The 27,846-nt window shown below is 42.6% G+C and overlaps 1 protein-coding gene across 1 annotated transcript in view; it reads right to left on the bottom strand.

The window, feature by feature from the left end:
* Positions 1 to 12,631: 12,631 nt before the first annotated feature.
* LOC134528458 (forkhead box protein K1) overlaps positions 12,632 to 27,846 on the bottom strand; it is a 57,288-nt gene continuing 42,073 nt past the window's right edge. Inside the window, exon 10 of the mRNA XM_063362082.1 lies at positions 12,632 to 27,713. Coding sequence (XP_063218152.1) covers positions 27,560 to 27,713 — 154 coding nt within the window. The 3' untranslated portion in view covers positions 12,632 to 27,559. The remainder of the gene's footprint in view (positions 27,714 to 27,846) is intronic.

Here is a 27,846-nt window from a genome sequence, read left to right as displayed (position 1 = left end):
GACTGACTAGTGATGGTGACTGCGCGGAGGAGGGGTGTGAGGGTGCATTCCGCCAGCGGGGGCTGGTGCTGGCGGGGTGGGGACCGGGCTTTACTGCCCACGGAGGTACGATGTCAAATGCCCCCCCCTGGAGAAGACCGGTCTTACCCCGCGCTCTGGCCCCCGCGGCGTGTTTGCACCCTCACTGCTGGCAGCAGGTCCAGGTGGGCGGCGCCTGTGAGAGCCACCGCTGGTAGGGTCTGCGCTCTGCTTCCCCCTGTGTCCCTCGCGGTGTACCTGGCGGCGGCGTCTCCAGACGAGGGCCCTTGGGATGTTTCCCATGTGGTATGCCTCCAGGTACCTGGGTGGCCGTTGTACTCGGCGGGGGTGGTCAGGTCGACCGTCTCCTGCCCGACTCCCCAGAGGTTTTGGGCTGTCATTGGTCTTTACGGTGGTTACCCCATATTCGGGTTGCCCCCGCGTTTGTTGCAGATGGCTTGGACTCCTTTCCTGCGCTGGGCTTCCTACCGAAGGGCCCATCTGTGGGTCCAGTGATGCAATTGTTTCTCTCTCCGGGCCGATTTGGACTGACAATGAACGGTAGGGCACCCTCTCCCGCTCAGGGATACCTGGTGACATGTCTGTATTGTTGGTTTCAGCTGCCTGATAGCACTGGGGACTCCCTGTTTTGCCACCGGGCCATGGGCAGCTCGGGTTTTGGCCTCTTGGTCCGGGTGTTGTGGGCCGGTCTCCTGCATAGTCCTCCACGAAGGGGGGGGGGGGGGGGGTGACTGTCGGTGTGGTCCGATGGGTGGTTCTTCATCCGGATCGCTCACATACATTGTGAAGGTGGCTCCTTCTAGGGGTGCAAGGTGGCCCCAGGCACTGCGAGTGGGCGACTCCAGTGTTTCTGGGTCTAGCTCCTCCGGCTCAGTCACGACTGGTAGGGTGGGCGGCATGCCATCAGCTTCGGGCTCAGATTCCTCTGCTGAGACATCTGTGATGCTGAATTGCCCCAGGTTTTCTTGTTGAGGCTGCGGTCGGCACGGGGTTTGTACGTCGGGTAGTTCGCTATTCCTCCCAGCGGAGGGTGTTTGCGGTTCATCCGGTTCCCCCTGTGACCTCGTGTCGATGGATGGGCAGTTGGGAGTCGGTGTCCCCGGGAGCCTGTCTCCTGGGAGTGGGGCGAGTCGTAGGTCATCCCGGTGTATTTTCTTCACTCGGCGCCCGCCTAGGCATACCTGGTATGTCATCTGGCCGAGCTGTTTCTGAACGGTGTAGGGCCCGCCCCATCGCGGGGCTAACCCCGCGCAGTAATTGCGAGGGGCAGCTGACAACGGGTAGACCCGGACATAGACTTGATCCCCGGCCCGCACCCCAGGAGGGGGTTGATTTGTTATAGGTGTGATCTCCTGCGCGTATGCCCATTGCCTCTGGCGTGCGCCCTCGTGTGCGAGGTTGCGACGCTGGGCCCGTTCCTCCAAATCTTCCGCTGTGTGTGGAACCCAATGAGTGGTCCACTCCCCGGGTAGTGGCAGGTTGCGCCCCTGGACCATCTCGGCGGGTGTCATACCGGTGGCGGCGTTCGTCCGGCGCCGGACACAAAAGAGTGCGTCTGTGAGGTGTTGGTCCCACTGGGCATGGTCCTGGCCCAAACGGATGCGGAGTTGCCCTTTCAGCTCCTGGTTCCTGCATTCTGTGGGGTTGGCCCGCGGGTGGTAGGCAGGTGTAGTGTGGTGCCGGATTTATTGCTCTCCACACCAGGCTTTCCAACACCGGCTCAGGAACTGACTGGCATTGTCCGTGAGAACCGACTGTGGGTAGCCCCAGCGTGGCAGGAACTCTGTGCTCAAGATCTTGGTGATCGTGGCCGCCCGCACGTTCCGACATGGGTAGGCCTCCGTCCAGCGTGTAAAGAGGTCGGTATCTACGAGGATGAAGCGGTGTCCTCTAGGAGTTCGTGGGTAGGGGCCCATCACGTCGAGCGCTAGTGTTTGGAATGCCTTGGTGGGCTCACGGGGCTGCTGTTGTTCCTCCCCATCTCGTCTTCGAGCCTTCCGCGACTGGCATATCTCACACTCACGCACATAATCTCGTACATCGCGGGTGACTCCGGGCCAGTGGTAGAACTGACCCACTGCCCGTCGTGTTTGGTCAGTACCTGGGTGGCCGGCCAAGTCATGGTCATGGTGGAAACGTAGCACAGCCTCCCGTGCCTCGGGTGGTACATATGTTTTCCACTCGACCTGTTCCCCGGGTGCTCGGTTCATCAATGTCCCGTCCTGGGTACTCCAGGTCTCCTGATCTCCTTCGGTCACCTGCTGGCGTCGACGGGCAGCTTCTGGTGAGACTTCTTGTGCCTCTAGTACCCGTCGGTGGACGTCGTTCGAGGTACACGGAGGATCGCCCTCTTCCAGTGTGTCGGCTGTGATCCGAGTGCAAGTCGCATCTGGGTGAGGTAGCCTGTCTCGGCTGTTGGGGGGCAACATGTCTTCCCACTCTTCTGGGTCGATCAGCTCATTGCGCTCGTCCGGCTCACGGGACTACAGGTCGGGCAGCTGGTTGTCTGCTCCGGGGACGTGTTTGACGTTGAAGTCGAAGGATTGTAATAACAACGCCCACCGGATCAGTTTGCCCTTCCTTCCCTGCATTGTATGCAACCAGGTTAGGCACTGGTTGTCTGTGCGAAGTGTGAAGGACTTCCCTTCCAAGTGTGGGCGGTACTTCTTCATCGCCTACACCACAGCCAGGCACTCCTGCTCGTTACTATGATAACGATGTTCTGCCGAGCCGAACTTCGCGCTGGCATAATCTATAACTTGCCGACCCCCATGCTGGTCCAGGTGGAACAGCATGGCCCCCTACCCCCAGGGTACTGGCGTCGGTCTGCAAGTACAAATGACGCTCTGGGTCGACCCGTGCCAGAGTATGGCATTGTGTGAACACCATTTTGACCTGGCTGAATGCTTTCTGAGCAATTGCATCCCACTGGTAGCGGTGTTGTGGGGACAGGAGGTCAGTCAGGGGGGCAATGACGTGAGAGAAGTTCGGTACATAACTCCTCAGCCAGTTGACGAGGCCGATGAACCGCTGCAATTGCTTGCGGGTCCGGGGAACCTCGGCCTCTGCGATTTTCTGCAGGTGGCTGGGCTGTGGGCGGTTACCTGCTGCGTCCACGACGTGTCCCAGGAATTCGACTTCTGAAGCGCCGATGTGGCATTTGAGCGGAGCTACCGTTAAGTGGTGAGTGGCCAGCCGCTCCAGGACGAGTGCTAGGTGTTGGACATGGTCTTCCCATGTCTCAGAAAACACAATGACATCGTCCAGGTAGGCCATGGCAAACTCCCCAAATAGCCCTCCAGCACTCGTGTCATCATTTCCTGGAATGTTGCAGGCGCGCACTTAAGGCCGAAAGGCATGTCTCTAAACTGGAAGCGCCACCCATCCGGGATGGTGAAGGCTGTCTTTTCCCTGTCCCCGTGCCGTATGGGCACCTGCCAGTAGCCGGCCTTCAGGTCAAGGGTGCTGAACACCTTGGCCCATCCTAGCCCAGCTAAGGCGGCCTCGACACTGATCTGAGGGGGGGAGCACTGACGGTGATGGCGTTCAGGGGCCGGAAGTCGACGCAAAACCGTAATGAGCCATCCTTCTTGGGGGCCAACACCACACAGAAATTGTAGTGACTACTGGATGGCTCGATGACGCCATCTTGCAGCATCTCTGACACCTGCTCCCGGATGGCACGCTGCTCCCTGAAGCCATACCCCCTAGGTGGCTGGTATATAGGTCGATCATGGGTGGTGGGGATCTGGTGTTCCGCTACTGTGGTGCGTCGGAGTGGGCTGGCCGTGGCGAACACACCCTGCCTCTCGCAGAGTACCTGTTCGATGGCGGCTTGATACTGTAGGGGGACATCGTGGTGTAACTGTCTCAGAGTCAGCGGCTCACTAGGTGGTTCAGGTGTGAAGCCTATGCCATACACTGTGAACTGTTTCTGTATTCCCACGTGGACGCGGGCTGACTTTAGCTCCACTACAGCATCATGTGCTGCTAGCCATGGTTGTCCCAGGACAAGGGCCTCGTGTAAATCCTCCACAACAAGGGCAGTCACTGTGGTAGTAAGGTCCCGAAGGCTTACCTCAATCTCCGCCTGGCCCACCGTCACTCCTGGTCGTGTGGTGGTCGCTAGACGCAGCTCCGCATGGTGAGGCCGGAGTGCCCCTGGTGGTACGAGGCTCGGGGTGATGAACACATGGCTGGCGCCTGTGTCCACCAGCGCTGCGGCCGGCCGGCCATTCACCTCCACCGGTATGTGCAGCAGGTGGTCTTGCAGTTGGAACAGCTGGCCCAGGGTTGGCCTGGGGCCAGTTGTGCTCCCAGTAGCCAGTGGTGCCCCCAGTGGTGGGGCAGTTGGTGCCCGGGAGAGTGTTGTGGCAGGTGGTGCCGATGATGTTAATGGTGCTGGGTCTGTGGTAGGTGGTGCCGGCATGGCTGGTGGTGCGGATGGTGGTCTTGTGGGGGGCGGGCTCCTTAGTTCCGCGCCCCCGGTGGCCCGTTTCCCGATGAGGTTGTCGTCGGGTGCTGGCGTTGTGATGGAGGGAGGGGGCACTCACGATGCCAGTGGTATGTTCTCCGCTGGGAAAGCCTCGTTGGCACTGTGGTGGCCGGTCATATTCACGTGGCTGCGAGTGTTCACGGTAGCCCTGTGAGTTGAGTGCCATTGGTGGTGCTGTCGCACCCTCGATGGCCCGCTGTCGTCTGGGCGGGGTTTGCCACTCGGTTGTCCTGACTGGTTGGTTTGTCGGCCGGCTGCACTGTGTTGTGAAGTGGCTGCTGTTTGCCCGCTCTGGGGCTGGTGCACCTCGCCGCCAGATTTTCTGCAAGTTCTTCTCCGTGGCCACTGCCTGCTGCACGTAGTCTTCTACTGAGAGGTGTTGGCTGTTGTGGAGAAAAGGCTGGAGCTCATCACGTAGCAGTGAGGTGATGGTCGGGAGCGCAGATGTCAGCTCCGTGTTTGGGGCGATCCGCCGAAACAACTGTACTTTGTGGGCGATGAACAGCTCCACTTGCTCCCCGTCCCGCTGCTGTTCCCCGTAGAATTGGGACGTGCAGAGTACTATTGCTTGGCTGGTGTTAAACCGCCGTGTGAGCCGGTCCACGGCATGTCGAACTGGCCCCAAAGGCTCCACCACTGCTGTGCAGCGCCTCGTAGCTGTTCGCTCGTCCGTTGCGCCTACTCGTCAACCGGTACCCTCGCTCGCGCCAAGCGTACGTTGCACTGTCGCAGGAAGGCCCTTGTGTCTTCGTGTGATAGTCCGCTGAACTCCGGTAGCGTGGTCCTTCCGGTACTCATCTCCACATGTGGTGCTGCTACCCATGGTGGGCTCAGGTCGACCAGTGGTGAGTACTGTTGCACGGGCGTCTGTTTGGAGCCGCACTGAGCGCAGATTTTACATAGGGTTGGTTTCGTATCGACGGGTGGTGTCCCGGTGGAGGGGTTACCAGTGTTTGGGTTTCCTTGGGTTGGTTGCCAAGGAAGTGGTGGCTTCACCTGTCTCCCCTCTCCAGATGGGGTTCCCTGGTATGTCCCATGCGTTGGCCACGGTCTCACATTTGGTTGGGACTTTTCCCATGTCCGGTGCACACAGGCACGTGTTGTGCCATGGTAATGTTCCCGTCAGTAGATCCATGTTTTTTGGCAAGGAGCATTTCGCACAGAAGATGGTCATTGTGTGGGGTAACATTGTGTTGGTGTTACTATCAGATCTGAGGTGATGGTCAGTCGAAAATGTTTAATAAAATGTTTAAATTAATTTTACATTGGAATCTTTAAGAATCAAAACTAATGGAGTGGTGTCTGGTGTTTGTTTTGATCGTAGTTGTTTGTTACATGGTCGTGCACGTGCACTCTGAAACGAGGGGAGGCGTGGTGGCCCCTTGCCCGGACGACCGCACAAAGAGGAGAGTGATAACTCCGGTGGGGGGGGGGGGGGAAGTGGGAGGTTAGGTCGTGCTGTAGTTGTCTGCGCGCGCAGCGTCGAGGAAGGAGTGTGGGACGCTGCCCGGACAATCGCACAAAAGGGAGGGCGATAGCTGCCCGGACAATCACACAAAAGGGAGGGCAATAGCTGCCCGGACGATCGCACAAAAGGGTGGGCGATAGCTGCCCGGACGATCGCGCAAAGAGAAGGGCGATAGCTCCGACAGGTATTGGGTCGTGACGCAGGCCAGCTGCGTCGCTCGCTCCGCTGGAAAGTTGCGAGGGTGGGGAGGGATGCTCTTTGTTCGCTGCGCTGGTCGCGCCGGCCTGTCTGACCCTAATCACGTCGCGCGCACGAAATGGCCGTTTCCCGCATACCACTCAGCTTGGATGTTGAAAAGTTGCTGTAGAACACTGAAATTTTCTTGATTTTTGCCACACGCAGGGGCGCCAAATGCTGAAGTCCCGGTAACGGAGGCTGCGTTAGCGGGTGAGCCTAGTAGGGAAGTCGGCTGGTATACTGTTCGGTCCGGATGGGCGCCAGGCTAGCTTGCAGCTAGGCCACGGTGGGTGTGGATCGTCAGCCCCTGTGCAGCTCACTAGGCTCGCCGGCGGTGCGGAGTTCGCGTCCGGAAAACACTCACATACCTCACTATTCGCGTCTCACGTCTCGCGGTCTCACGTCTCCCGGAGTCTCACAGGGTTACACTTCCGTCCTTGGTCGCGCGCGGGCGAAGACTGACTAGTGATGGTGACTGCGCGGAGGAGGGGTGTGAGGGTGCATTCCGCCAGCGGGGGCTGGTGCTGGCGGGGTGGGGACCGGGCTTTACTGCCCACGGAGGTACGATGTCAATACGTGTACAGGTTGCTGGGCTTTAAAAAATCAGAAAATTTCAGCATATTTGAAAACATCAGGGAAAGCTGTAAAGTATCAGGGAATGTGCAAACTTTGCGTGGCATGTCCGTGGTTCAGGCATCCAGAGGGAGCTATCCCATTGCCCCGCCGTCATCTACACATCACAATGTGTGTAGGGGCCAACATGTCCAAGTCAGAATACTGATACAGTTGCTGTTTGTATTCTTAAGATCTCTTGTTATAAAATAATCTATTACCAGCTTAAAAAAAAGTGTTGGTACTAAAAAAATTACTAAATGCTTCCATACAATGTTGATTATAACTTAGATCCATGACGCCTAACTTCACTCTTTACGAGAGTTAGGTATCTGTTTTTAAACTAATCCAAGGGCCAAATCTACATTCACACTAGAACCCCGATTTTACAAACCACAGATTCAACGAAGCAGCAATTATATTAAAACATTCTCAGAAACCATACTTAATCAATTTAATTTCTTACTTGTAGTATACATATAATAAACAAGAATCCAGGTTAATATTTTAAAATCTTAAGTACATTTAACATATTTGCTGCAAATAAAACCTATAGAACTTTTTCAACTTATTACCATAATTGGGGAAACACAAAGCTCAGTAACATATAAATACAGTGAAGCATCTTGAAATGATTGTACAATATATAATTTTTTTTATAAATAATGTACAGTGTTGTTAAGTAACGAATTACAAGTAATCGGATTACTTGTAACGATTACTTTTCAAGTAATTTATACTTGTAAAGAATTACATTTAAAAAATGTAATTCGTACTTGTAATCGGAATACATAACATTAATTGTAATCGATACATTAAGGTAATCGATACTTTATATTTACTTGCCGTTACTTTTATTCTCGGAACGTATAATGAATACAATTAAGAACAAGAAGATCATACACTTTTGTATTAGTAAAGTTTATAATTTTACGCTTGTAGTGCTACGATCGTATGCACAACATCTATGATCAAAAATGAAGATCCATAGTGACTTGCAGTGTCTCCAACATTACCCTATCCTAAAATCTGCATTTTTAAAATTTAACACATCGCTACCGTCAAGTGCTCCCGTTGAGCGTCTTTTTAGTGTTGGTAAAGATGTTTTTGCCATCAAGAGAGGGAATCTATCTGATGAGAACTTTAAAATGCAATTGTTTCGTAAGGTCAATTCCAAAATTTAAAGTGTGTTACTTTTATTACAGGTAGCTACTTGTATGAAGTCTTTTGATGTTATTCAAGCAAGTTTGTACTCAAATATTATTCATTTAATTAAAGATAATAAATTTAATCATTACATGAAATCTTTTTTTTAACAAAACATATATGTATGTTTATTAATGTAACAAAGTGTAAAAAAAATTGAAGCGTAGGTCAGTTTTAAAATGGTAGCGGAAAGTAATTGTAATTGTAATTTTACTGATTACTTCTATATAAAGTGAATTTTACTTGTAATTAGTTACATTATCACCACAGTAATTGTAATTGAGCCCAATTACTTTTTCCGAGTACTTTTAACAACACTGATAATGTATAACTTTCAATAAATGCTATTAAGTACATATACTAATGCTATCTATTTTCTATCTCTAACCCATGTTGATAATTCCATTTTAAAATGTTTAAAATTTGCCTATGAGGATAAATAAGCAAGGAACTGTATAGGACGTATTATGATAATGGGTCAAAACTCTGGTAATTGTTGGGGAGGCTAAGAGACTTGAGCTTGATGAAACTTCCTGTTTTGAGTTGGCAGCATCTGCCAAAAAACACCAATTCATTTTCATTCTACCAGGGAATCAGAAATAAGAAAGAGGTATGTTATTATTATTATTTCAACAGGTGGCAGCACTTGCCTAAAAAACAGCATTTATCCAGCATTTCATTTTTATTCTACCAGGGAATCAGAAACATGAAAGAGGTATGTTATTTCAACAGGTGGCAGCAATTGCCCAAAATACAGCATTTATCCAGACATTTAATTTTCGTTCTACCAGGGAATCAGAAACAAGAAAGAGGTATGTTATTATTATTTCAACATGTGGCAGCAATTGCCTTAAAAACAGCATTTATCCAGCCATTTCATTTTCATTCCACCAGGGAATCAGAAACAAGAAAGAGGTATGTTATTATTATTATTTCAACAGGTGGCAGCACTTGCCCAAAATACAGCATTTATCAAGCCATTTCATTTTTTATTCTACCAGGAAATCAGAAACAAGAAAGAGGTATGTTATTATTATTTCAACAGGTGGCAGCACTTGCCCAAAATACAGCATTTATCAAGCCATTTCATTTTCATTCTACTAGGGAATCAGAAACAAGAAAGAGGTATGTTATTATTATTTCAACAGGTGGCAGCACTTGCCCAAAATACAGCATTTATCAAGCCATTTCATTTTCATTCTACTAGGGAATCAGAAACAAGAAAGAGGTATGTTATTATTATTTCAACAGGTGGCAGCACTTGCCCAAAATACAGCAATTATCCAGCCATTTCATTTTCATTCTACCAGGGAATCAGAAACAAGAAAGAGGTATGTTATTATTATTTCAACAGGTGGCAGCACTTGCCCAAAATACAGCCATTTCATTTTCATTCTACCAGGGAATCAGGCCGACCTCCGTAGCGTAGTCGGATGCACACTGACTTACGGTGTGAGGGGTTCTGGGTTCGAGTCCCGGGTAAGGCATGGGTGTAAAATTTACATGATGGTAATTGATTGCCGATGATGATTGCACTACGATACGTTGACCAATTTGCTTACTGAGGTTTGCTTGATTTGACATATGATTACGATTTGCATTACGACGCATTACCCTATGGCTGCTGGTGTAACCGCTGAAGGCCACCCTAAATAAAAAAAATAAAAAATACCAGGGAATCATAAACAAGAAAGAGGTATGTTATTATTATTTCAACAGGTGGCAGCACTTGCCCAAAAAACAGCATTTCATTTTTATTCTACCAGGGAATCAGAAACATGAAAGAGGTATGTTATTTCAACAGGTGGCAGCAATTGCCTAAAAAACAGCATTTATCCAGCCATTTCATTTTCATTCTACCAGGGAATCAGAAACAAGGAAGATGTATGTTATTATTTCAACATGTGGCAGCACTTGCCCAAAATACAGCATTTGTCCAGCCATTTCATGTTCATTCTACCAGGGAATCAAAAAAATTACTTTTTTATTTTTTGAGTGCTCAAATAACAGCATATGTTCAAAACAAGCACCTGACCAGGAAGTTATAAATGTAAAGGAGATTAGTGCACTAGTTTTCATCTACTCATTTTATCCATTTAAATACTTTCTTGAATTAATGGCTTTTATTGCGTCATTCTATTTATTCTTAATGGAGTCAGTAGCCGAGAACAAGATTTAGCAATAAATTTACTATAAAATGAAAGATGGTAACTGCCGAACACGTAGGGATGCCAGCCAGTTGTTCACGTTTGTCAACCAGGCAGTAACATGCCTGGAAACATTTTCAGCCTTGCAATCTTCTATCGTGTGTTTAAATGTGGACAGAATGAGATTGACATGTGTCCTGGATTCAAGGATGCTGCGAACAAGGGCAGGGAGACCTCACAGGACATGACTCGTACGTGGAGCCTAGATGCTCACCTGGACGTCAAGAAGGTTTAGCTTCGACCGTCACTGATGCCCCAAATGCAGCCATGCAGCCAGACGAGCTCAGGCTCCACTGGTAGTCCTGGCCTTGAGTCACGTCTGGGAGGGGGTTAGAACCACTTTTCCCACTGTTTGCTTTCAAATTATTTCCACTTGTTAATGGGAATAATATTTTTAATAGGTGATACATTCCACCTCTCCCCCCTCTGCACGCTCTCACTGCCACAATCACTTCCTTCTGCATGGACAGTGTTGCCACCGCGCTTGGCGGACCACTTAATTGGCCACGACTGATAACGTAGGTGCCAATCCCCAGGCTTAGTGTAGGTAGCCACGAGACATTGGGCGAACTACTGGGTATGGAAGGGTGTGGCATGAAAGAACTTGCTTTATCTCGTTTCCTGTTCATTCAACTTTTAAATGCTGTTACTATGAAGCGATACGGTACAAACTCATGCACCTTGTAACTTATAATTTGTACTCTTTTACAGTGTTTAAATTACAGTACATTCATTAAGAAACAACAGATTAGTTTTATGTTTCACACAACTGCCTGTGACAAGAAACTACCCCAGCATTATTAGTGCAATCAATGGAGAGTGGAGAAATTCAAACTGCTTGGGCATTAGAGATGTATATCAACCCAGAATCACCGAGGGCAGTTCTGATATGAAGAAAGCAGTGGAAAACCACAAAGTTACGCTTTTATTTGATGAAACTACCGTCAAGAAGGGACAATGTGATGTCATTATTTTTAATTTGTGTTCTTGCTTTTACCAGTGGCCAAAAGTTGCTTGTGGGTCATGTAAAAGAACTGGACAGAGCAAATTGCAAACAGTTTACACACGCAATTTTATAAATTGTCCTCAACTTAACATCACATTTGAAAATACAGTTGCTTTTGTAACTCTGCATGATATATGTTGGAGGAGTTTCATAAGTTGGACACACTGGATAGAACATGTCATGAAGTTAGGTAATGTAATGGTGACTGTTGTTGTTATGTAGTACAACAGAATATGTAAGAAGTTATTAAAGTGTTGGAAGTAATGTAAACCCTGAAAGGGTTCTGTAAACAGTGCTAAATATGTTGATATAATAAACACATGGTATAGAAGACAAAAGTGGTTATGAACTTAAACAATATGTATGACCAAATGTGTACTCTCTTTAAAGATTGTATTTTTTTGAGAAAATGCTTCATGTTCAGTGCTGGGCGCACCAATTAAATCTCATAGCAAGTTTTTGGAGCTTCTCTTTGTCATAGCTGAAAACATTTTTTTAGTAATGTCAAACATGTAATTTTTTTTATACAAGAAAAACGAAGGAACATATCTGCCACATATCTGAGGGAAAAAAAAATCCAAATATTCCCAGCACCAGTTATGATGATGTGGAATTCCTGGTTCCATTCTGTTGAATATATTGTAGAATAGTTGGATGATCTTATAATCAATGGAGAAAATAGTGGTGTCTTGACAGACTATTTTAAGAACTTGAGTAACTGCCAGCTCGCAATAATTCTGTGCTCTGCTGAATTTATCACGGACCATGGTAAGAAACTCACAGAAAACACCTTGTAACTTGAAGGTTCTAAATAGACTATCAACATAATTTAGTGCCATCAATATAAATACGTATTTTTATAAGAAATTCAATGGAAAAATAAATTTCAAAACTAAACCATTTTTGCCGGTAATTTTTGTTATTATTTTAAACACAGCTATATCATTTTTTTTCACCAAAATTTTATACTTTTTTTTACCTATTTACAATGGCAAATTTTTATTTACCACTTATGGTGGCCCTACTAATAGAATTCATCGGAAAACTTACTATGAAATCAACAGTTTAGATATTTTTTAAGAAGCGTGGTTTAAGTAGTAGTGAGGTGTGAGGGATACAGTTAGGCTTTGTCTGTTTATCTAGCATTCCACTACTTAACTGTTAAGTTTTATTTTAAAAACTAGTTTTGCATGCAATGAACATTTCAGTTTGTCTTCTTACTAATAGGAAGTAGTTTTTAATAAAATAATTCCAAAATAGGGGCAAGCAACTATTCTTGCTGTTGAAGAATTATGTCTTTTGTGACCTATGTTATTATTTGCTATTTTAACATACAATAACAATTATTCTAGAGCCAAAACTTCATAGAATAAGAAAGAGTTTTATTGTCTGATTTTGACTGGTTTAGAGAATGATACAATGTTCATGCCAAGCAAACAATATTGCATGACTTCATGCTATGTTCATGTAGGCTGGATACAATGTAATGCCTGTTTAAAGAAAAAAATTATGATAAGAGAATAAAAAAAAATTACAAGGTTTTTTTTCCAGAAACATGTGTCTTTGAATGAGATAGAGCACTTGAATTTTTGCTACATTATGAAAATTAGGTAGATACAACTTTAAGTACTAAAGTAGGTCTTTCATCGGCATACACTGAATATGAATAGAGGTGTAAATGTTACAATCATTCCTTATAGTTAAGAACGGTTTTGCCTTGAAACCAAAATGGTATAAGCATAAAGCTTTAAATTAACATAAACAGTCTTAGAATTTGGTATGAAAATGTTGCTGACTCCCTCTTGCTTCAAGTACATATATGCAGCTTAACATGAAGAAACAATTACAGATGGATGTCCTCTGTAGAATTGTAGAATCTTTCTTCCTCTAATACATATGTTGAGCAAATGAAATTATAACAAACATAAGTAAGATGCCCGAAACTGTTTTAGTGCACGGCTTTCCCTTTGTTAATAGCTTGCTGTTCTTTTACAAGAGGCATTCAGGTAGAAGAAGGGAAAAGTTGGAGGTACAGTCAGTTCCTATTGCTGGATCACAAAAATGTAAAACTCAGACTGTATGTGCATTCCTCTCTCCTGCCTGCTAGCATTAATGGCATAATGGGCGAATGTCTTTTTGCCCTTTTTTGATCAGCCACGCACGACGCACATAACTGCCGGTAGCAGTTCCGTGAGCAGTCAAGTGTGAGGTTACGTTGGAAATGAGTGATCACATTTAGATCTATTCAAGTTTTCTTCTCTATGATATATTTTGAAGTAAAGTGATCACTGGGCTGGCATTACTTATGAGTTATGAATGACTCTATGCAGTGTGTATACTCTCTCAACAGTTGAACGAACAAACAGAAAATTAAATATATTGGCTTAAGATGTTACTAAAAATAAATCTCACAAAATCTTTTGATTTCCCAAACCTGACCTGAGGCCTGAAAACTTTTACATACTCACTGTTTGCTATTTTGTATACACGTATTAAGCCTTTAAAAAAAAATCTTTAAATTTACTTAATTTTACGAAGCTTTACACACACCTATAAACATTTTAACATTAAAGATTATAGTTTAAAAATGGTAAAAAGTCTCGACAAACATGTTCGTATCATAGATAGATCTTCATCTTCCAAGGATGTGCCTGTATCTGTCCAAACAACTGTCACATGAAGGTTTTTTAAGTGCACGGTATGCTAATATATTAAATATATAGGCTATGTACCACTTTTTTTTACAAAGGTCGTGATGTTCGGAACTTTAACGACTCCACACAGCGCAATTGGCTGCTGTGAACATTAAATATGTCTGGTTTCCCATATTTCTCACTAAACCATTGGACTTGCATGTACGTGCGCAATATGCGCAAACAACGCATCTCACATTCCGCTAGTTCAAACCGGCTCGTGATAATCATACAAGCGTGCGTGATAATTGCAAACAGGAAATTTTTTAAGCATTTATTTTATTTTAGCACAAACAAAAAATTGAAAAACACTACTTCAAGTAACATACTCATGTAACATCACTCTGATGGGTCATATAAAGTGGTAACATAACTACTAACAGTAATTACCCATTGTGTGTATAAACTTATTGTTTTTTTTTGATAATGCAGACCAAACACATCCGCATGGCCCACGCCTGCCGTGCCAGCAGGCACGCGAGAATCACACCGAAACATGGCCTACAGTTAAGCTTTTTATTTCACAATGTCTATATCTTCAAAGTTTGACAAACAAATGAACACTCATCATATCCTTACTAAACATTACAGCTTCAAGTTTACTTTTTACACATGCTAGTATTATTAACAGCTAAAATTAACTACTCCTGACAATGTACAAGTATATCTCCTTTTAAACAAAACAATAACTTTTTTATACAGAAACATATTGCACAGTGCGATGTCACAAGCACGTGATTCTGCAAGGCTCGCGCCAATCAGAACCGACAGGAGAGCCTGAGCAACCTTTCCCTTCATGCTGAGTGAAGCCACGGCCAGAGCTAAATTACCGAACCATGACACATTCACGTGCACTAGCAAAACATGCCTTGTGTTTCTCCGGTACACTACGTAAGTATTTCAAGACAATGATATGTACAAGTGTATAGATAGATGTTGAACCAACGCTCCAACCACAGAAAGTTGCGGGAGGCTCTTAAAGAGACATGTTACGATGAACTGATTTATCGTTACTACGCCGTGCACGAGGATTCCTGTCGGCCGATTGGCGACGCAAGCCACGCACCGTTCGGCAAACAACTCCATACAAAATGCTTACATACAAAAACAACCAATCACAAGTTGGCAACACGTTCACGCAGCTCTTGTAGCACGTACGTTTGTAGTTCTGCTTTCGCGAGGTTAACAGCTGGTTTAGTTCCATACTTACACCATGGGGAAAAAAAAAAATTCGGCAAAAAACAATGGATTAAAGGATTTGCACGACTACATAAATTGCTTTTCACTAAATCTGATATACTATATATAACTACAACCTGGCACTACGAGCAACTGTGCGGCCGGTCCACTCCCGCACAGCTGACCCCCGAGATGACACCAGAGCTCGCGGCACGAGGCAGCGACTACGATAAGGGACGGGAGAACAGAACCAACACTCTCCCAACGATAGCAACAGTAACTTGCTCTTGCTTCTAAGATTGTTTAAAGTGACTTCCAACAAAGCAAAAAAAATGGATTAAAATGTACAAACTTTTTGTGTTATTGAAACTAAATTTAAAAAAATTATTTATATTGTGATCATAGTTATTTTTTTGTAATTTTCCATAAGTCGAATTAACTAATTTACTGCATTGAATTACCACATGAACTTCCTACTTGGCGTCTGCTGCCTGTACTTTGTTATTGGTTTACAGAAAGATAAACAACAAATGTGTTAACCCTGCCTTATCTGCTCTTGTGCATGTTCAGAAATAGTCTACAAAACATTCCAATAAGTGCTTTAAATACTTTAACTCAAAATAAAAGTTTGGATCTTTACTTTCTAGAGCCATGCCACATTCGCCCCAGCACACACTTACCGCTTCATGCCAAACCGGTGGTATAGTGACACCCCGGAACTACAGCAACAACATCTGCAGTATGTGCACATTTTTATTTATACCAGTCTAAAAGTATGGTCCACGTTATACATCTTTATTCCATAGTCTAGTTACTTTCGCGCATAAAGTACTTTATAGTTTACTACCAATATGGATCTCTATCCTGTGCAGCAAACAGTATATAAGGGCATAAGTGCTTAATGCAAGGCAACTCGAAAGCAGTGGCAGTCTTAAAAATCCACTGAATTTTTTTTGTGTGCACATGGTGGTATGGGTGATTGCAACAGCCCAGCAACAAATGTGTTGTTTCAAACATATTGTGCACTTACAGATGAGTTCTTTTTCGTTAACAACCACACCAAAGAAGATTCTCAACAGATAAAGAAAGTAATTAGGATTCGTATTGTTTCTATTATTTAAAAATGTCAAAAAGAAAACACGAGTTGAGAATGAGTTTACTCCTTGCAATCAATATTCTATTAGTAAAAATTGGTTAAGGCTTTAATTTCAAATTGATATCTTTCGGCTCAAATGCACTCGACAGTACTTGCACTCAACTCGTTACACATACTGGTATACGAGTGGTTTGAGAGAAACGGAGCAAAATAGAAAACTACAAATACGGTACAACCCCGACTCGCAGTCCAGCCAAAAGCAAGCTCCAAACATGTCCAACATTGGCTCACAGAAACCAATAAAACCTTTTGTACAACACTCACAGCGATACATTTGTCATTTAGAAAATTAATTTGTCTACATGCCAACATCAGACAGTGAAACCAGATTTGTGATTTCCATGCACACACACCATACTTAATAAAGCGAAGAATACCTGAACAGCATTTTCCAACAAGCTGTCTTATTGGCTTAGCACATTTTAACTCTGAATATTCCTTTGATTTACATATAACTTGGTTTATTTGTAATATCAAAACCATTGATCACATTATAATAGTGATGTTTGTATCCGAACATTAGTTTTACTCCACAGGTTCACTTAGTAATCTAAAACAAGTAATTTCAAAACAGTAATATTCTATAAACTTAAAACAAAACAAACTCATTTATTTGTTTAATAGTTAAAATGCCTACAAACAGTAAGAGACTCAGGGATGTCAATGTTCTAGCAAAAGCCAAACATGCTTCTTTCAGCGAACAACATTTACAATATCTGCTGTGCCTGGGAGCAGTTTAGAACCACCACGTAAGTGGTCTGTCTGCGTGCGTGCGACTCGGGTCTGGCGACAGAAGTGTCACACTTGTGTGGTCTTGGGTCCGTTCCTTTAACAACTACCTCATTTTTCCAAGTATGTTAACAAATTAGTGGTTTCTATCCCTTAATAAACACATTATACTCTACCAAAGCTAGTACAATATCATCATTAAGTCATAACTTAAAAAAAATATTACATATGAATAAATGATTACACATCTGCATTTACAATTACATTATGATAAATAAAATTTGCAAACATGGGAAGATAGAAAAATAACCCCAAGACAATTCAGCCGCAAGTACTTGCAGGCTGTCGTAGGAAGACAGTTTTGCTCGGAAGTGCAGTCGTGACAGTCATTTGGTTGGACTAGTTTCCCAGGACGATGATCACAGCTGTGCATCCGAGCTAAACTATTTTCTTCCTGTTGTTCATTCTTAAAGAGCATTTGACTACCGACACAGAACGTAGTTTCATTTCCGTTACCCAACATCCTTGCATGACACGTTTGAACAGACTTGTCTTTAATTAACTCTTTCACGTGATAAATCAAAGTTATAAAAAAATCTAATTTTACAAACATTAGCAATATACTTTTATGCAGTGGTGAAATGCATGCAGTGAGTTCACATACAAATAGGTACAGCGTAACCAGCTACTACGGAAGTATATCTCGCTTGTAAACCTTGACGTTTCTACACAGTGGAAGAATCGACTTCGATCCCAAAATCAGAACCAACCCCACATCAGACTGTCGCTTCTGGGGCACAAACTGAAGAACAACTAGCATGTGACAACTGTCAATATTTTCACCTACAAGAGACACACACACACACACACACACAATGTACATGGCTACAAGCTACACACTCAGCATGTACTTCTAGCGCGTTTTAAAAAAATCCTACAGCATGCCGTTCCCACCTGCTACGAAGGCCTGACCTTGTCAAGACGAGCCAAGGTTAAGTACTAACGAATAAGGCATTACTGTTGTACTCTTCAGCAAGCTGGGTGTCCATCGCCCGCGTCACTCCCCCTTCCTGGCGATCATTTGTTGAACGAAAACAGGATGATGCACACAAACTACGCAGTTACAACGTACACACTCGCGAGGCAAGGTTAGCAACAGAAGCAGCATCCCTCCCATCAGCAGACGGCCTCAGGCCGAGTGGAGAGCAAACTCCCCCGGAAGTCTCGGCACATGCATCGGCTAATGACCATTCCGCAGGTGGACGAGCACATTGTCACATTCACCCCTGTCACCTGTCACCAGTCACCAGTGGAACCTTTCTGCAGCCAGCACTGCTATCGCCACACTACTCACCTTGGCAACTATTTCACGTTTATTTGCAATCTGTTTTTGCACAAACTGGGAGGAAAAATAACCTTTGAACTATGCGGGATGCCAGCTTTCAAGACATTTTTAGAGTTTGGTAATTTTTTTTTCTTCAAAGCCCTGCAAGCTTAGTCAAAATAAGAAATTTTTACATGTATTTATGTATCTGAAAACGTCACTGTAGTGAATATCTAGGCCACCAACCAAGCTGTGGGTAAAACTTTCCTGTGATAACAATTACAGTCACTGCCTCACGTACACGCATCGCTGGGAGAAGAATGCCTTGTGCGCGATGGACACAGAGAACTCGGTGCGAGTACCAGTGTCACGCTCAGCGCTTCCGAGTTGCTGTCTAAATTAGCATAACAACACCAGGTAGGGTCCCTCAAGTCTTCATCCAACCAGGGTTGTACACAGCGCGAATGCACTAATGACGACTTTCCAGAAGAACATTCTTCCTTTGAATTTCAGATACAGAATAAAGGTAAGGTTTTGTGTTGTAACATTATGCCAAGAATTCACAGGGGACAAGACCTGGCAATCTTGGTTTTACAAATGCACCACAGCTGCCCCATGTTCAGTTTGGACCTGGCTGTGTGTCCTGCTGGGCTCATCTTGGACTGGAGTACGTAGTGGTCATTGGTTATGGTTGCCAGCTCACAAACAACTGGTCATTTTCTTCCGTGTAAAAGCCCGGGAAGATGATATTATTTTTCGGCTAAATAACTCAAATTTAAAACTATTGCAAAATACTAAGAACTGCACGATGGAAGGGACTTACAGCTGCAATCAACAAATGTTTAGAAATGTAAAAGTATCATCAGAGATCAATCAGGTGTGTTTTAATTGTAATGAATGAGTGTTACGAAAAGTCATTTCTGAAACGGTTATCTCTGGCATTAATGAAGGCTTCAGAAGAAGACGAAATCGGTGGTTCTTTGAAATATTGATAATGGCTGGTGCGATGCTGCAGGTTACTCAACTATGTCTTGCAACAGGACTTGTTGAGAGGGAGACAAACTATGCATTTACTCATAATTATCCACCTTAAGCATCTGATTCATTTTCTCCTATTGCAAGGATCCACTGTATTCACAGCTGACACACAACAGAAACGAGACAGCACACACAGCTTCTTCCAAAAATTTTTCACTCAAACAAACCAACAATATGTATGTCGCTGGATGGCGCGTCAAAGCAACGCTGACCATGCCGTAGGAGACGCTGATGATCACCTGAGAGCTTGGAAAAACACGTTCTGCAAACATACGCTGTGATTTCATGTTGTCACCAAGGAATTTATTTTGTAACCAAATAAAAATTAACTGAAATTTACAATTCGAGTAGAGTGAAAGGGAAAATGTTGAGCACATAAGTAAACAACAAACAATTACACACAGATATCGGAGATGGTATTACCTACATCTTAACACGCAGCCACTACGAAGATAAACTAGATACATTTCATAAAGTTATTTACCAAACTGGACTTGCAGATGGTCCTAGGTAGTTTTGAATCATATAAAGGAAAACCATTTCAAACATTTCTTCAATTGTTATAAACTTAATTTTATGTACATAAAACCATTATTCAATTCATTTAAATAAAATAATGCAAAACAAACACATTTGACAGTAAAAATACCACATTCACTTGTATAAACCTATACATACCAGACATGGAAAAGAGCATTAATAATTCTGGATTATACTATTAATTCAAATATTAAAAAAGAACAAATGTATATACGCAAAGTGGATTGTAAAAATTATTATATTGTCTCATTAATTACATTTTATCAACAAACATCTCAATTTAAAAAAATATAGCTTGGACAGCGATTAAAATTAATGATAGGACAATACATTCTTGATACCACATTATCAGCTGATATCAAAGGTATCTACAAAGGAAGCGTCCGAGAAAATAATAGCACAGACACCACCACACAGTGTAAATTTTTTTTCTTTATTTTATTAACCTTCTTCACATTTTCAATTTTTTTCCCAGATTCCTTTCTAAAAAGAGTACGAAAGATATTTTTTTTACTGTGGTTGTTAAACTTGAATTTGTAGCATTATTTTTAATGATGAGCCCATCAAATCCTCGAATATCATTAAATATTTTATTTGGATTAGAAGTATTTCATTAATAAAAAAAAATTAATAAATAATTTGAGGAGAAAATCAATAATTCAGATACTAGCTACCTACATAAGAAGTTGACAAGGGCTACATTATTTATCTCTACCCTTGTTATCAAAGAAATGTTTGTAATGTGTCAGATACCAGCTGCAATGCTGTGAGAGTGTTTTTTTTTAGCAGGAATGATGGATGGATTCCACTTTTTCCTGGTTCACGGTTTGGTTCCAGATCTTAAATATAGTTCTCAAATCTATGTTAACCTCGACACAATTTCCAGCCACACCAAACATAAACTATGTCATAATACTTGGTGAGTTTGTTTGTTCAAATTGAACTTTATCATAATTCAATCACAAACAAATCCCAGCCCCTAGGTAGCACATGGCTTCACGTCTCACTAGATGTTGGGGCAGCACTGTTCAGACTGCCTGTGGCATAGCAATATCTAGTGATACGTACTAACAACTAGTTTTGCTGAGTCAATATTTAATTAAGGCACACCTATCAAATAATTGCTTGAGAAAAAAAAATCTGCATACAGAAATCAGGTAAATTAAGAAAAATTAAGTAATAAAAACTAATGCAGCAACAGCAACACACTAATGCAATTGCATGTTATGTATGTCTTATAATGGGCACGGGAAGTAACCCTCAAGTTAACATAAGTGTACCTTTATTAATATATGTTTGTTGAGTTAAATCAAGTGTAGTGCTGCGAAAGTTGTAGCAAATACCTACGGTTAGTATCGATAACTGTAAATCATGGTGTATTAAAATATTGGGTCTGTGTAACATTTCCATAGGTCTACTTTTAGTTGAAATGAACATCCCTATCTCAAATTGAAAAGATGGACTAAAAAACGTATGGATCTCGGCACAAAGATGTCTCTAGCTTACATTCTGTTAATTCCTGCCAGTGTTAACTTTCCTTCTGGGCGGGTGTCCTAAAAGGAAGTGTCCACACAAACCCTCAATATCATTTCCCATTTTCTAGGACCAAAATTTCAAATTTCCCTAGCTATATTAAAAAATATATACATATTTTGCAATTTTCTGAAAGAAATAATGACAATACAGCCTCCACCATTCCCATAGATAGCTAAGAATTATATAATAATAAAAATTTTCAAATAAAATCTGGCATACATCATTTTATAGTGTGTATGACTGTACACTTAAAACACCCTCTGAAGAAAAAAAAAAAAGCTTTTACAGTCTGGGTGATGGCAGACTGGAATACAAAAATTTTCCCCTCAAATTATTGTCACTGGGGAATTTCCATGACTTTTCCAGGATATCAAGTACAGTCCCTACCAACTCCGACTTTCCTGACCTTCCAGAATGTGGCCAACCAGATGGAAGGTTTACCGACATTTTGGCACCGCCTGTATCTCACCGGGAAAGGTTCTCTGTGGGTTGGTTTGTAGAGAACCGGCGGGACCAACCAGAGACATCACTATTTAGCACTCCAAGAAAAAAAAAGTTCATATCCTAAACAAGTACATATGCTTTTTATTAGAAAATAAATTTAGAACGAGTTAAACTAATTTTTTTTATATTTAATGTATTATTTTATCACTGACTCTTGAGATCTAGATTGGGATTCAAGGCACATTTCTAAGAATCATATTTAAATTTCAGATTTCAGAAAAAGAGGATTTGAATTTGACGCATCACAAATTAATTAAAATATTAAAACCATGTGACATTTAAATTTATTGAAAATGCTTCCCCAAGGAAATTAGCATCAACTAAAATGATAATTATTTTTTCACAAATAAAAAACAAAACAAAACCACATTTTGAAATTTAAAAAAGGGTGCAAGAAGTGGTATCTTCGAGATGCCAGAACTGTCCACACACGAGGCCAAGGATGCATGAGACTGGAGAGGCGATAGTACTGATCTGACTCGCACGCAACTAGCGTAATTAAGAAGCCACAGGCTCTGCCCCCAAACAGCGTCACTCGGCCCATCTCACCGCAGCGCCGCCTGGGACTGCTGGCAAGCTGTCCTGGTGGTCTCACACGGTGGCGAGCCTCGATAAGTTAGACTGCAGTGATCCTTTGTCCCTTCTAGGTTTCCTTCTGTTCATGGAACGTTACGGTAAGGTTTCAGGGCCGACCAAGCTTCTCTGAACTGTGGTCGTCGACTCAACACCGGTCCCTCACTGTCAGTACCACTGTTGCCAGATTTACACCATAGAGCCAAACATTTCAGACACAACTTTGAAGTGCTTAAAAAAAATTATGCCGTCTTTAATAAATATTTCTGAAAAAAATCTGTTTTATTGTATGCTGTAAAAAAGAAATTATATTTAAATGAGAATTTGGAAAATAATGCATATTCTGGTTGCATTTTTCACCAAAAGCATAATATATTTTTTTTTTTACTAAATATAAGGCAGAACCAAAAGTTGCCGGCTTAGTTTTAAATTCCGTTAACTTTTTTTTAAAATTTAATATTTACGTTTGGCAGTGTTCATGAACAGCAAGCACATGATTTAATGGAATGCCTGAAATTTATAAGGTGCTATTCTCTCGTATGAAAAAATTGGCACTTAGTATAGAATTAAGAGTTTTTAGAATAACTACAACTGAAATACTGTCAATAGACACTACTTTATAGTCATAAAAAGATATGAAAAAAATATAGTTCAGTAATTTTTAAAACTTTATATACTTAACAATGGCCTAAATATAAGCATTATGATTAATTATTGGAACATAACTAATCCATGTGGCTAACTAGCATCACTATTGGCAACAGAGGGCGATATTTTCTCCGGACTGCAAACTAGAAGCGAGATGATCCATAGCTACAGGGGAGGCATCTACTGTTTGTCCATTTACCGACTACAGACTTACAGCGATCATAAGTTTACTTCAATTTTGGTGCCAAGAGAAAAACAGTAGCATCTTACTTTCATATAGTTTCATATAGTTCTTCCACTTAATTGCAGATTCAAGTCTACACTGTAACCATTAACTAACCGGTAGCTCAAATGGTTTGTTCGCAACTTATTTAAACAATTTTTTCAGTTTCTGGGTTGAAGCAATATTTGTTTTGAATCATCAACTTTTGATATTGATTGTTTCAGTGGGACCAATTTCAGCAGTTTCCAACATCATAGTCGACTACGAATATTGGTGTGTTCGACCAACAAGGTTTTATGACTGTCGTAAGCCGACATCATAACTTTTAATACGACTATAGCTGTTGAATGACATAAGAGAAAGTGTTTATGCCCAAACCACTGATATTTTAAAAACAAATATTTAGTAACCTATCAAATTAAAATATTTTGCATCTCACCTATTTGTGCTTAGCTGCTATGATTGCTATATTATCTACATATATGTACTACATAAAATGTCTTTGTAAAACCTATATCATTCATGCCATCAATTTTGGTCTTCAAGGAAAAGAAATGCACATACTAACTTCAATATGAAGAAAATATTACCTGCTATTATTTGTTACGAATGAGTTACCTTAGTAACAGAGCTAATTATAAAGTTTTTTTTATGCTTACAAGCATGTGCTCAATGAAATTTAGTTATTGAAAAGTTTTTGGATCCTTTGAGAAACTTGACATTTTTAATGCTTTAAATATTTTGTTTAGTTTGCAGGTCGTGTTGCAGGATTCCTGTCCATACGCTAATCTTCCAAAGTCAACAACTTGCTGGTAAACATTTTAAAACAGATGAGTAACAACCCAGTAAATAAAAAAAAAATAAAAATAAAAAAATTGTAAAAGAAAACTGCAGTTTACAGAATTAAAAATCTAACAAAACTCTACATTGTCTGCATTTGGATATAGTTTAAGGATGTTGTACATTCATACTCATACACTGTACCTTGGCTCACAAGAAACGAGTTGTTACTGAAAGCTCAGCTGTCTTCGCCTACCAGTCACTAATTTTTAAATGTTACTGAAGTAACTCAATAGACTGGGGAATAACTTCTTTAAAAATACAAAACAAATGAAACACTTGATTCACTGGAATAAAGTGATCTACGCATAGCTGTGCCTATTTATTTATATTTAAAAAAAATGCCTACTAGTGCGTAAATTTACGCAAAAATGTGGGTTATGCTAAGCGAAATGCCATTGGCAAAATATAGAAATGTGGATGCCCAAACAGCTGTCAATGTCTTTGAGAGGATAAAATAATAGGTGGAGTGAAAGGAATTATGGTTCCGGTTCTCGGTTCCGCCGGTTCTCAGTACATTAACCAGCATCGCAAACCACAAATATAATGTTGGTACCAGTACCGGTGCCGGTATTTTCGGAAAGCATAACAGCTAATACTTTCCTCGGTAAAATGCTGTGGTATAAATTCCGTGCTGTAAAGAATTTTTTAAAGCTTTTGAATTAATTTTGATATCAACAATTTGTAATATTTTCTTTAAGTCTACCTCCATTCTGATTTGTGGGTTTCAGACGTGGTTTTGGCTCTGGAACTGTTAGTATTTGGGCAGAGCAATATTATTTTTTATACACGTTAGTACCCAGCTGGGGGTGGGTATTGTGACCTTTGGCTGAAAGTGATGAGCAAAGGCGACCAACACGCACACGGCTTTTAACTTTACTTCAAGCGCAATGAGACAAATGAATGGTAAGTATATCTTTGATAATTGCAGGCGACACCCACAAAGGGCAGTCACCCCTCCCTCCCTCCACCCTCTTGACACGCCCATATTGAAAGATACCGCCGGCAGAAGTGTCTGAGCAAATAAATAAACAAATGAATGAATGAAAAAAAAAGTTTTTGTGCCGAGATTCCGACCCTTTTGTCCCTCTTTTCACTAGCAGCCAGGGATCACCATTTCAAATAAAAGGTAGACTTATAGAAAAATAACACGGGCTTAATATACTTTTAAAACTCTATCAAAAAATTAACTGACATGATTTAAAGTTGTCTTTCAGCACTCAAAACAAAAACTTCCTCTGTTCTGTCCACTTGCCCTACCTCTAACAGCCTTCAAGGCAACACGACCGGTACTTTACACAGTCTCTCTGTCTCTCTCATTCCTCCAGCGATGCGAAGGCTGGCCGAGTTTTCCCATCACTCCCACCCCCTTCTCCCGAAAGATGTTTTTCCCTTCGTATGCCCTTCTGACATGCCTGGTCTCTCAAGCATTCAGCACTTCCACCCCAGTCAACTACATTTTTAAAGCCACGGATTTCCAAGCCAAACGACTCAATGACAATAATAATCCCATTATTCTGAAGAATTGGCTTTTGCAAGACAAAGGGTCCTTTCATTACTTCATGGATATAACTATCTATTCACTTTTATTGAATAAGTATTAAAAATAGCTTACCTCAAAATATTTTTTTTAAGTGGAATTATTTTTTTAATATAATTTTTAATGTTCACAGGATGTTGGAGATGCAGTGCAATGAAGCAACTAAGCTACCCAGGGGCTAAGCGACTTGTTTGTGGTCTAATTATGGTACAGTAAGGTCGCTGATGAGTCACATTTAACAACTTCACTATTTATTAGGGTATACTGTATCTTTGGTGCGACTTGAAATTGTGTGGAGGTTAAGATGAAACTGAGAGCTGAGAAATGATTTTTAGGAACTGGAACCGAACCGAGAACCGGGGAAAAAAAAGTAGAACAACACATCACTACTAAATAAAAATGGCTGACAATCCCTAGCCTTTAACGAGCACTAGCAGTGCTCATGGTACGAGCAAGAAACACGTGAGGCAGAGCCTGCTGCTCTACTACTAGCTTCTTGATTCAGGACGTAGTCCACTTCTTGTTAATATTTAACTAAGGCACCCTTGCTTTTCATTTATTTTACTATCTCCAGATTAGATTACAACACAAATATTTACAGTGGGCAGTTCTGTGGTCTTTAGAGTTGCTTGTGACATCAACGATGACAACGCCATTCAAGAAGAAAATTATTAACTCTAGTGACTCAGCTAGCACTGCCTTTTTTTAAAACACAACATTCTACAGATATGTGCAAAAAAAAAAGCACATTTTCCAAGTTTAATCTCAAGACGAAAACCATGTTCTACGACGTGTGTTTGGTGGACACATCAAATCGGTGAGCAAAACATCTAAACATACACATATTGCAACATCAAATCAAGTGATTATATACACCGCAGCGTCACCCCGCGGTTGCCAAGTGTCGCAGAATTACAACTCCGGGAGCCTCCAGCATCCACTCTAAGCCAAAGTGCAGAGGTAAATATGGTATTTAGTACACAAAAAATATGTTTGCTTTACAAAATCATTTCACCACCACAAGCAGAGAATGTCCTAAGTGTTACAACAACCAAACAAAAAGTCATTTAATTTTCATGACTATGAATTAAAACCAAGCACACACAAGCGTTTACACGTACAATTCATAATTTGTAAAAAATTTGACGCTGGTCGCTCTCCTGCTCGGACTGACCTTCGCGTGCACCGGAGAAGACCTCCCGCACGCGTGCGGAACAAGCTACTGCCCACTGAGCAGACATCCGGCTCGGCCCGAGCACCGCCGAGCCGGGTCTGCCACCCAGACTGCAGTCCGCGCTCCGACACACGTCCACACTCCAGTCGAGTGCTCCAATTTAGTGATGGCTCGAATCGATCCTTCCAATAAGAATCATGATCAAAAGAATAAAAATTTGAAACCAAAAAATTTTCCAATTCTTATTCGACAATCGGTTTTTATAGTAGATTCATTAGTCACCACAGATACTGTTCCAAACATCCTGTGCTTAGAACATCTTGTGTGCTTCAGTTAATGATACTTTTTTTTTATCTACGTAATTATAAGGATTAGTTAACTTATCTAACTAAACATGAGTGTCCACGGCAGTTTAAACCAAACCTGTCGTACTGAAAGAATGTTCCGCTACGGTAGGACAGACGTGAACGACTGGCGGGGGTGGGGCGTGGGGCAGAGGAGGAGGGGGGGGGGGGGCAACTACGCATGCGACTGCTGTGCAGGTGAGAGACCACGACAGGGAGGCGTGCGGTCAGATCCGGGAGGGCGCGCATCACTTCTCGCCATCCAGCCGCTGGGCATCCAGGCGCGCCTTCTTGCCGTCCTCTGTCTCGTCGAGCGCGCCACCGTCGTCCGAGTCGGGCGGCGAGGCGTGCCTCTTGACGCCCTGCTCCAGCCCGCCGCCGCCCGGCGTCATGAAGGTGCCGCTGCAAGCACGCCCCGGCCCATTGGCACTCGTGCAACAGTAACACAGGGGCCAGCACAGAGAAACTCCTTTAAGACATGTTTTCAAGCTGCCTGTGTAACGCGTGTGAAAATGTAGCCTCTCCGCTCGAGGCA

Source organism: Bacillus rossius, chromosome 1 (assembly GCF_032445375.1).
Source record: "Bacillus rossius redtenbacheri isolate Brsri chromosome 1, Brsri_v3, whole genome shotgun sequence".
Lineage (NCBI taxonomy): Eukaryota > Metazoa > Arthropoda > Insecta > Phasmatodea > Bacillidae > Bacillus > Bacillus rossius.
Note: the sequence above shows the minus strand (reverse complement) of the source record. Positions and strands in the feature narration are given on the sequence as shown.